At 40.2% G+C, this 12,025-nt stretch overlaps 1 protein-coding gene across 7 annotated transcripts in view; it reads right to left on the bottom strand.

Moving 5' to 3' along the window:
• Window positions 1-12,025, bottom strand: part of P4HA3 (prolyl 4-hydroxylase subunit alpha 3) — an 84,681-nt gene that overhangs the window by 39,673 nt on the left and 32,983 nt on the right. For all 7 annotated transcript variants that reach the window (XR_008511282.1, XR_008511280.1, XR_008511283.2 and 4 more), the window contains 3 exons: window positions 4,062-4,113; window positions 1,245-1,408; window positions 825-1,001 (listed from right to left, as the gene is read on the bottom strand). Coding sequence is in view for 4 of the 7 variants with exons in the window: in XM_009246833.2 (XP_009245108.1) it covers window positions 825-1,001; window positions 1,245-1,408; window positions 4,062-4,113 (393 nt within the window). In the remaining 3 variants the exon portion in view is untranslated. The remainder of the gene's footprint in view (window positions 1-824; window positions 1,002-1,244; window positions 1,409-4,061; window positions 4,114-12,025) is intronic.

Here is a 12,025-nt window from a genome sequence, read left to right on the forward strand (position 1 = left end):
TATAATGAAATTATAATAATGATTATAACTGAATTACAAAGTTTAATTTATAATTATATAAGTTATAATTTATAATTCATAAATGAGGCACAGAGATTAACAATAAAATAGAATAATAATAATATACTGTAATAAAATTATGGGAAAATGACCTCTCTCTCTCAAAATATCTTATTGCGCTACACTGAGAATAACTGAAACCACAGAAAGTAAAATTGCAAATAAGGGGGACTACTGTACCTCTAAGTTCTAGCTGTGGCTCTAGCTACCTGTATGACCTTAACAAGTCCCTTCCCCTCTCTGGGCCTCAGTTTCCTTTTTAACAAAATAATGAAGTTGAGCTTTCTACTCTAACTCTGTAAATTTGTGCTAGGATTTTATTCCTTGCTGCTGTCATTTCACCCTTTTCCCCACCTCTACCAATTACATGGAATGGTTGACACTTTTGAAGTGTTCTTTTTTTTTTTGTCTTTTTTTAGGTTAAACTTACATACAATGATATGCACAGGTCTCAAGTGGACCATTTGGTGAGTTTTGACAAATGCATACAGCCACATGTACCATGTCCCTAACAAGATATTGAGGGCACATTTTCAATACCCCAGAGAATCCTCTTGCACATCATCCAGTTAATCCTTTCCCTCCAGAGGCAAGCACTATTGTGATTTTTTTCCACCATGGATTAGTTTTATGGAATGGTTGGCATTCTGAACTCCTTGGCTCTTTGAGGTGTCTAGTTGTTCAGGTTGCCTATTCTCACACTCCTGAATTCCAGGCATGTGAAGATGAAAGAGAAATTCTTGGCAGGTTCTCAGGACACTCACCCATGGTTCTGCAAGTTCTCTAATTTTCTGAGCCTCTGAGTCACTGACAAAGTCATGGTAGAGAGCAATGTAGGGCTCCAGGTGGATGACCTCCTTCCGGATGGGCTGGAGCAGCAGGTAGGCATTGGAATTGGTCTCATAGGAACAGTAGAGGCTAGGGATCTGGTAGAGAGTGGGCTGGAAAGAAAGAATAGGATGAGCATAAGAGAAGAAGGGTCTAGGAGCAAAACTCAACTTAGGGGAACTATGGCATTAAAAAAATTGGAATGCAAGAGATACAGAATGTGGTCACTCTGATGCTGCCCAAGTGAGCTTTATTGTTTTTAATGCATCAGCTCTATCCCCTCATGTTATCCCAATTCTAGCTTCTCAAACTCTAGCCAGGCCTCTCCCCCTTTCTCTTTCCCTGAGGAATCCTACCTGGGAACCCAGGGTCTGACATAGCCCCTCGTAGGTGTCTCTGGTCTGCAGGTGGGGTGTATTGGGCCTCTGGATGACAGCCTCAGATACCACCTGGTTGGGGCTCTCTGCCAAGAGCCTTTCATATTTCAAGACATTCCTGGCCATCCTCTTATTATCTGGGCCTGGAAGAAATCAGAGCAGGGAATATAAAATAGGGATTAACAAATACTGGCCTCAGGGAGTGCCACCAAGGTTTCCTCCAGCTTCACTGCTGCACAGGATGGGCAACTGGATCTCCTGAATAACTCCTCATGTCAACACACAGGAGGATGCAAGGCCCTCACTCCCAGAAGACTACCTGGTATTTTTTTAAAAGACTGACTTGATCTTGGTAGATCTGAAGATGCAAAGGGCTTTGGGAAGCAAAGTGGAACTTAAAACTCAGGCCAAGGGATCATGAGGATGGCTGCTCTGGGATACTGCGATGGTATATATGGGGAAGATGAAGCTTCATTCATTCATTCATTCTTTCACCCATTCATTCAGTAAATCTTCAATGAACATCTACTATGTACCAGATACTGTGCTACAGGCTGACCTCCCAGAGTTTAGAGTCTAATGGAGAAAAAGGACATTAAGTTATCACTTACAACAAAATATGATAAGTGCAATGAAAGAGAAGTCCAGAAAGCCAAAGCCTATTGCAAAAGGACCTAACCTATTCTTCCCCAGAGAATTGGAAGGTAATTCATTCTGGGCTCCACTAGATCTTTCAAATCTCCTAACTGGCCTAGACCCAGAGCAAAGAAGTATGGTGCAGAGGGACTATAGACTTTGGCTCTAGACTGGATTCCCACAGGGCCCTTGGGAAACCCAATAAATCTTGTGTCTTATTTGTGCCCACCTGTTTGTACCCACTTTGGCTGCAAGATGCCCCATGCATTGGCAGAGCTACCTGTGGCCTGCTGGCCTCTTTGCATGACTGTCAATGCATCTCAGAAGGAGGTGCTGAATTGTTCTAATGCTCCCAAAGCATCTTTCTCTGAGGAGCCCAGTGTGCTTCTAACCACAACCATCACCCTGGCAAAGGAGGAGAGGAAGGGGCAGAAATTACCATTCTGTTTTAACAAGAGAAGAAGGAAGTTTTGGAGAATGGAAATTATAAGCCCAAACCCCAATGAAAATATTGCAAAGCCGGAAATAAAACTGGGAATCTCAACTTGCCATGTTCTATTATCCACCTATAAAAGCACACAATTTGAGTGGATAGCAAAGATTTTAATAGATCAAGTGCAAAGAAATAAAGAAGGGCTGGATTATAATTTTGTTTGCACCACGAATTACTCATGTGTTTGTAGATACACAGCTACTTCCTTATCCTATTGTTTGCTAAATTATCAGAAGGGAATAATGTTACTAAATGGATTCATTAAAAAGTTATGTATACATGCAATTATAAAGTCCTACATGAAATACTTTATAAATATTAAAACAAAATAGTGATTTTGTATCTCATTTTAGTATCTAAATACTAAATACTCATGCCTGTAATCCCAGCATTTTGGGAGGCTGAGGCAGGTGGAACACTTGAGGCCAGGAGTTCGAGACCAGCCTGGCCAACATGGCAGAACCCCATCTCTGCTAAAAATATAAAAATTAGCTGGGCATGGTGGCACATGGCTGTAATCCCAGCTACTTGGGAGCCGAGGCACAAGAATCACTTGAACCTGGGAGGCAGAGGCTGTAGTGAGCCAAGATTATGCCATTGCACTCCAGCCTGGGTGACAGAATGAGACTCTATCTCAAAAAACAAAACCAAAAAACAAACAAACAAACAAACCACACCCCCAAAAGCAAAAGCAAAACAAAACAAATACTGTATTAAAGAAAAACCTAGGAAGCCATCTACCACTAAAATGTTAAGCAAATATATACATATAACTTTGAGGCAAACATTTCCAAGCAGATAGCTGAGTTAACTCATTTTATTGTCAGCAAGGGACTCCCTGAAGGGCGGTGATGCTTAATTCTGTGACCTACTGGCTGGGCAGGATGCATACATCACAGAGTCAGACCTGATTTAAAGGGAAAAACTGGTATCTCCCTGTGAGCAGCTGAAGTGAGCTATCTTGCTGAGTCACTTTCCTTCTTGTGTACATAGTGCACACTGATTTCATTCATTCTTGGGTCTGCTTCCAAAATCTGAGTCTTTAAAATGTCTCTGAAGAAACGGGCTCCCACTCCTGGACTTTTTCCCATTGAAGCAACACTAATATATCATTGACCGGGTGGAGGAAGGAAGGGACAGTTTGATATCTTCTCAGCATTTTCCAACTAACTTAAAAATTTCCCCCTGATGCATTGAACAGCATGTAAGATTTCACCAAAATTTGAAATGTGACCTGGATTATGAAATTAAGATAATAAAGATAGGGCCAGGCACAGTGGCTCATGCCTGTAATCCCAGCACTTTGGGAGCCCGAGGTTGGGGGACCACTTGAGGTTAGGAGTTTGAGACCAGCCTGGCCAACATGGTGAAACCCCGTTTCTACTAAAAATACAAAAATTAGCGAGGTGTGGTGGTGGGCGCCTGTAATCCCAGCTACTCGGGAGGCTGAGGCAGGAGAATCACTTGAACCCAGAAGGCAGAGGTTGTAGTGAGCTGAGATCGCGCCACTGCGCTCCAGCTTGGGTGACAGAGTGAGACGCCATCTCAAAAAAAAAAAAAAGATAGTAGATAGCTGTATTTCTCTTGCAGGAATTAAAGGCCAGGAGCAGAAGGGAGTTCCCCATAAGTCAGACCTGTGGCTGGCTTATCTTTTATCCATTACGTACTGTAGAGAAGAAACTCCCGAGAGAGGCTGAGGGCACAGGAAATATTTCCTGCCTGTTAAAAAAAAAAAAAGAAAAGAAACCATTAACTTCACTGAGGATATCTCTTCTGAACAAACCATTAAATGGTTTTTTTTTAAAAAAAAAACTATAAAATATTCTTATCATAAGTAGATAACAAGGCTCACTGAAAGGAACAGCAGACCAGAAATGCAGAGGATCTGTGGCCTCACTGCAAATCAGGTCTCACCAGTCTCCTCATTTACTAATGACTTATGACCACCCTTACCAGGCAAGGTAGGAAAATAAATGAAAATAAACCTTCTTAAAGTGCCCTGAAATCTTTTTTTTTTATTGAATTGTTTTTTTTTCAACTTTATTATTATTATACTTTAAGTTTTAGGGTACATGTGCACAACGTGCAGGTTTGTTACATATGTATACATGTGCCATGTTGGTGTGCTGCACCCATTAACTCGTCATTTAGCATTAGGTATATCTCCTAATGCTATCCTTCCCCCCTCCCCCCACCCCACAACAGTCCCCGGTGTGTGATGTTCCCCTTCCTGTGTCCATGTGTTCTCATTGTTCAATTCCCACCTATGAGTGAGAACATGCGGTGTTTGGTTTTTTGTCCTTGCGATAGTTTGCTGAGAATGATGGTTTCCAGTTTCATCCACATCCCTACAAAGGACATGAACTCATCATTTTTTATGGCTGCATAGTATTCCATGGTGTATATGTGCCACATTTTCTTAATCCAGTCTATCGTTGTTGGACACTTAGGTTGGTTCCAAGTCTTTGCTATTGTGAATAGTGCCACTACAAACATACATGTGCATGTGTCTTTATAGCAGCGTGATTTATAATCCTTTGGGTATATACCCAGTAATGGGATTGCTGGGTCAAATGGTATTTCTAGTTCTAGATCCCTGAGGAATTGCCACACTGACTTCCACAATGGTTGAACTAGTTTACAGTCCCACCAACAGTGTAAAAGTGTTCCTGTTTCTCCACATCCTCTCCAGCACCTGTTGTTTCCTGACTTTTTAATGATCGCCATTCTAACTGGTGTGAGATGGTATCTCATTGTGGTTTTGATTTGCATTTCTCTGATGGCCAGTGATGATGAGCATTTTTTCATGTGTTTTTTGGCTGCATAAATGTCTTCTTTTGAGAAGTGTCTGTTCATATCCTTCGCCCACTTTTTGATGGAGTTGTTTGTTTTTTTCTCGTAAATTTGTTTGAGTTCATTGTAGATTCTGGATATTAGCCCTTTGTCAGATGAATAGGTTGTGAAAATTTTCTCCCATTCTGTAGGTTGCCTGTTCACTCTGATGGTGGTTTCTTTTGCTGTGAAGAAGCTCTTTAGTTTAATTAGATCCCATTTGTCAATTTTGGTTTTTGTTGCCATTGTTTCTGGTGTTTTAGACATGAAGTTCTTGCCCATGCCTATGTCCTGAATGGTATTGCCTAGGTTTTCTTCTAGGGTTTTTACGGTTTTAGGTCGAACATTTAAGTTTTTAATCCATCTTGAATTAATTTTTGTATAAGGTGTAAGGAAGGGATCCAGTTTCAGCTTTCTACATATGGCTAGCCAGTTTTCCCAGCACCATTTATTAAATAGGGAATCCTTTCCCCATTGCTTGTTTTTCTCAGGTTTGTCAAAGATCAGATCGTTGTAGATATGCGACGTTATTTCTGAGGGCTCTGTTCTGTTCCATTGATCTATATCTCTGTTTTGGTACCAGTACCATGCTGTTTTGGTTATTGTAGCCTTGTAGTATAGTTTGAAGTCAGGTAGTGTGATGCCTCCAACTTTGTTCTTTTGGCTTAGGATTGACTTGGCGATGCGGGCTCTTTTTTGGTTCCATATAAACTTTAAAGTAGTTTTTTCCAATTCTGTGAAGAAAGTCATTGGTAGCTTGATGGGGATGGCATTGAATCTGTAAATTACCTTGGGCAGTATGGCCATTTTCATGATATTGATTCTTCCTACCCATGAGCATGGAATGTTCTTCCATTTGTTTGTATCCTCTTTTATTTCCTTGAGCAGTGGTTTGTAGTTCTTGAAAAGGTCCTTCACGTCCCTTGTAAGTTGGATTCCTAGGTATTTTATTCTCTTTGAAGCAATTGTTCATGGGAGTTCACTCACGATTTGGCTCTCTGTTTGTCTGTTGTTGGTGTATAAGAATGCTTGTGATTTTTGTACATTGATTTTGTATCCTGAGACTTTGCTGAAGTTGCTTATCAGCTTAAAGAGACTTTGGGCTGAGACGATGGGGTTTTCTAGATATACCATCATGTCATCTGCAAACAGGGACAATTTGACTTCCTCTTTTCCTAATTGAATACCCTTTATTTCCTTCTCCTGCCTGATTGCCCTGGCCAGAACTTCCAACGCTATGTTGAATAGGAGTGGTGAGAGAGGGCATCCCTGTCTTGTGCCAGTTTTCAAAGGGAATGCTTCCAGTTTTTGCCCATTCAGTATGATATTGGCTGTGGGTTTGTCATAGATAGCTCTTATTATTTTGAGATACGTCCCATCAATACCTAATTTATTGAGAGTTTTTAGCATGAAGGTTGTTGAATTTTGCCAAAGGCCTTTTCTGCATCTATTGAGATAATCATGTGATTTTTGTCTTTGGTTCTGTTTATATGCTGGATTACATTTATTGATTTGCGTATATTGAACCAGCCTTGCATCCCAGGGATGAAGCCCACTTGATCATGGCGGATAAGCTTTTTGATGTGCTGCTGGATTTGGTTTGCCAGTATTTTATTGAGGATTTTTGCATCGATGTTCATCAAGGATATTGGTCTAAAATTCTCCTTTTTGTTGTGTCTCTGCCAGGCTTTGGTATCAGGATGATGCTGGCCTCATAAAATGAGTTAGGGAGGATTCCCTCTTTTTCTATTGATTGGAATAGTTTCAGAAGGAATGGTACCAGCTCCTCTTTGTACCTCTGGTAGAAATCGGCTGTGAACCCATCTGGTCCTGGACTTTTTTTAGTTGGTAAGCTATTGATTATTGCCTCAATTTCAGAGCCTGTTATTGGTCTATTCAGAGATTCAACTTCTTCCTGGTTTAGTATTGGGAGCATGCATGTGTCGAGGAATTTATTCATTTCTTCTAGATTTTCTAGTTTATTTGTGTAGAGGTGTTTATAGTATTCTCTGATGGTAGTCTGTATTTCTGTGGGATCGGTGGTGATATCCCCTTTATCATTTTTTATTGCGTCTATTTGATTCTTCTCTCTTTTCTTCTTTATTAGTCTTTTTGGTGGTCTATCAATTTTGTTGATCTTTTCAAAAAACCAGCTCCTGGATTCATTAATTTTTTGAAGGGTTTTTTGTGTCTCTATTTCCTTCAATTCTGCTCTGATCTTAGTTATTTCTTGCCTTCTGCTAGCTTTTGAATGTGTTTGCTCTTGCTTTTCTAGTTCTTTTAATTGTGATTTTAGGGTGTCAATTTTAGATCTTTCCTGCTTTCTCTTGTGAGCATTTAGTGCTATAAATTTCCTTCTACACACTGCTTTGAATGTGTCCCAGAGATTCTGGTATGTTGTGTCTTTGTTCTCATTGGTTTCAAAGAACATCTTTATTTCTGCCTTCATTTCATTATTTACCCAGTAGTCATTCAGGAGCAGGTTGTTCAGTTTCCATGTAGTTGAGCGGTTTTGAGTGAGTTTCTTAATCCTGAGTTCTAGTTTGATTGCCCTGTGGTCTGAGACAGTTTGTTATAATTTCTGTTCTTTTACATTTGCTGAGGAGTGCTTTACTTCCAACTGTGTGGTCAATTTTGGGGTAGGTATGGTGTGGTGCTGAAAAGAATGTATATTCTGTTGATTTGGGGTGGAGAGTTCTGTAGATGTCTATTAGGTCTGCTTGGTGCAGAGCTGAGTTCAATTCCTGGGTATCCTTGTTAACTTTCTGTCTCGTTGATCCGTCTAATGTTGACAGTGGGGTGTTAAAGTCTCCCATTATTATTGTGTGGGAGTCTAAGTCTCTTTGTAGGTCACTAAGGACTTGCTTTATGAATCTGGGTGCTCCTGTATTGGGTGCATATATATTTAGGATAGTTAGCTCTTCTTGTTGAATTGATCCGTTTACCATTATGTAATGGCCTTCTTTGTCTCTTTTGATCTTTGTTGGTTTAAAGCCTGTCTTATCCGAGACTAGGATTGCAACCCCTGCCTTTTTTTGTTTTCCATTTGCTTGGTAGATCTTCCTCCATTCCTTTATTTTGAGCCTATGTGTGTCTCTGCACATGAGATGAGTTTCCTGAATACAGCACACTGATGGGTCTTGACTCTTTATCCAATTTGCCAGTCTGTGTCTTTTAATTGGAGCACTTAGCCCATTTACATTTAAGGTTAATATTGTTATGTGTGAATGTGATCCTGTCATTATGATGTTAGCTGGTTATTTTGCTCGTTAGTTGATGCAGTTTCTTTGTAGCCTCGATGGTCTTTACAATTTGGCATGTTTTTACAGTGGCTGGTACTGGTCGTTCCTTTCCATGTCTAGTGCTTCCTTCAGGAGCTCTTTTAGGGCAGGCCTGGTGGTGACAAAATCTCTCAGCATTTGCTTGTCTGTAAAGTATTTTATTTCTTCTTCACTTATGAAGCTTAGTTTGGCTGGATATGAGATTCTGGGTTGTAAATTCTTTTCTTTAAGAATGTTGAATATGGGTCCCCACTCTCTTCTGGCTTGTAGAGTTTCTGCTGAGAGATCCGCTGTTAGTCTGATGGGCTTCCCTTAGTGGGTAACTTGACCTTTCTCTCTGGCTGCCCTTAACATTTTTTCCCTCATTTCAACTTTGGACAATTATGTGTCTTGGAGTTGCTCTTCTCGAGGAGTATCTTTGTGGCATTCTCTGTATTTCCTGAATCTGAATGTTGGCCTGCCTTGCTAGATTGGGGAAGTTCTCCTGGATAATATCCTGCAGAGTGTTTTCCAACTTGGTTCCATTCTCCCCATCACTTTCAGGTACAGCAATCAAACGTAGATTTGGTCTTTTCACAAAGTCGCATATTTCTTGGATGCTTTGTTCGTTTCTTTTTATTCTTTTTTCTCTAAACTTCTCGCTTCATTTCATTCATTTCGTCTTGCATCGGTGTTACACTTTCTTTCAGTTGATTGCATTGGCTACTGAGGCTTCTGCATTCGTCACGTAGCTCTCGTGCCTTTGTTTTCCGCCCCATCAGGTCCTTTAAGGACTTCTCTGCATTGGTTATTCTAGTTATCCATTCATCTAATTTTTTTTCAAAGCTTTTAACTTCTTTGCCATTGGTTCGAATTTCCTGCTGTAGCTCGGAGTAGTTTGATCATCTGAAGCCTTCTTCTCTCAACTCGTCAAAGTCATTCTCCGTCCAGCTTTGTTCCATTGCTGGTGAGGAGCTGCGTTCCTTTGGAGGAGGAGAGGCACTCTGATTTTTAGAGTTTCCAGTTTTTCTGCTCTGTTTTTTTCCCATCTTTGTGGTTTTATCTACCTTTGGTCTTTGACGACGGTGACGTACAGGTGGGTTTTTGGTGTGGATGTCCTTTCTGTTTGTTAGTTTTCCTTCTAACAGACAAGACCCTCAGCTGCAGGTCTGTTGGAGTTTGCTAGAGGTTCACTCCAGACCCTGTTTGCCTGGGTATCAGCAGCGGTGGCTGCAGAACAGTGGATATTGGTGAGCCGCAGATGCTGCTGCCTGATCGTTCCTCTAGAAGTTTTGTCTCAGAGGAGTACCCGGCCGTGTGAGGTGTCAGTCCGCCCCTACTGGGGGGTGCCTCCCAGTTACGCTACTTGGGGGTCAGGGACCCACTTGAGGGGGCAGTCTGCCCGTTCTCAGATCTCAAGCTGCATGCTGGGAGAACCACTACTCTCTTCAAAGCTCAGTTGGAAATGCAGAAATCACCCATCTTCTGTGTTGCTCACGCTGGGAGCTGTAGACCGGAGCTGTTCTTATTTGGCCATCTTGGCTCCTCCCCCCATGCCCTCAAATCTTAAAGCGTGCAAAACCACGTAATTGCAGGGTGTTGTTGTTTGTTATATTATATTTAATAATATAACCAAAGTTAAATATATTTAACCCAATATGGAACTATAAAAACCCTAGTAAAAATATAATTTGTTCTCCAGATTCTGTTCTTCCCAGAGTCCACAAAGTTAGTGGAGGGAGGCAAAGAAAGAACTAAAATGGAAACATTGCCCAGTGCACAGGAATTAACTCTCCCTGCAGCCATTCAACCTTGGGCTCAACATAGTCAAAAGGAAATAGGGCTTTCCAGACAAATCTGGGGAACAGAATCCCGGATGGGTATCCAGCAGTCCTCTTCTGGGTGCTGCCAAATGATGGTTAACTGATAGAAATGTATTTCATTCCAATCACTTTACTTTAGCATATTAACAATTCACTTTTAATGATAAAAGCAATAATAAGCACATTATGAAACATATGAGAAATGGAAAAAAATTACTACACCAAAATCCAGGGACTGAAGTACTTTGGATAATATATAGTTTTTACGTAGTTATAAGCATATTTTTATACACTTCACATCCTGATTGTTTCACTTTACATTGTTATCAGGAGTATTTTGATATCATCACATAGTCTTCACAGACAGCATTTTTAATGGCTGCATTTTATTCCATCCAGAAGATACACCACAGAGAACCTAACCATTCCACTACTGTTGGACAAATACATTGTTTCTAATTATTTGATATCGTGAATTACTCTGTTCTACATTTAACAAGGAATACTTGAGTAATCTATGAATATCTTGTAATGTCAAATATTAACTCAAGGTCATAGCTTTTCAAACTCTTCGTGAGATGAAAAGAACCAAAATACAATTTCACATATTTTTAAAACTTGAGAGTCTTGTAATAAAGTAAAATTATATTTTACAAAGAACAAAGAGTTACTTTTGGTGTCTCAGTTATGTTTCTTTGGAAATAGGTACACTAAGCAATATTAAATGAAAAGAAAACATATATATGTATGTATCATGTAATAAGAACTGACATTTATCCAGTAAGTAGCATGTGCCATGCACGCATTCTATTAAGGGCTTTGCCTGTATTAGCTCACTCAATCCTCACAGCAACCCACTTGAGGTGAGCATCATTATTCCTCTTTTACAAATAAGAAAACTGAGGCCCAGGGAAGCTAAATAAGTTGCCTATGTTTTCACAGCATTTGAACCCAGGACTGTCTGATTCCAGAGCCCATAGCTTAACCACTGTACTCTACCATCTCTCATTATTAGCAGTTATTAAAATTTTTTTTTACTAAAATATATAATGAAATAAAATACATTAAATTTTATGTGATAATGAAAGGTCCACAGGGACATTTACTTCTAATTTACTAGGGGGTGAGGAGGAACATAAACCATCTATAAGATAATGCCTTATGTGTTCTGTTACTGGGGAATAAAAACATGCTGTAAGAGCACCAAGGAGGAAAGCCTGGGGAGTGAGGAGAACTCAGGAAGACTTCACAAAGTAGGTGACATTCGAGGTGTGCCTTGTAAGATAAACAGGATTTCACCAGACAAAACAGGATGTGGAAAGTGAGTAGAAGAGAAATCCAAGCCATCAGAGTTAGAGGGAAACAAAACAAAACTAATCAATAATTGGGTACAACATTTGAAACTCCATCTTTCAGGGTAAGCTGCTTTAGTTTCTCTTCTCTGAGTCTTTCCACGTCGAATCTCCATTTCCCTCCTCTATTAAAACTCAATTACTTCTCACCCTTTCTTACATCACAGTTATTCTATTTGGCTTTAACACACAGCAATTTAGCAGGAGAGTTAGGAAGAGCACATACACAGTTTTTTTTTCTTTTTTTCTTTTTTTTTTTTTTTTTTGAGATGCAGTTTCGCTTGTTTCCCAGGCTGGAGGGCAATGGCTTGATCTCTGCTCACCACAACCTCCACCTCTCGGGCTCAAGCGATTCTCCTGCCTC

This window comes from Pongo abelii, chromosome 9 (assembly GCF_028885655.2).
Source record: "Pongo abelii isolate AG06213 chromosome 9, NHGRI_mPonAbe1-v2.0_pri, whole genome shotgun sequence".
Lineage (NCBI taxonomy): Eukaryota > Metazoa > Chordata > Mammalia > Primates > Hominidae > Pongo > Pongo abelii.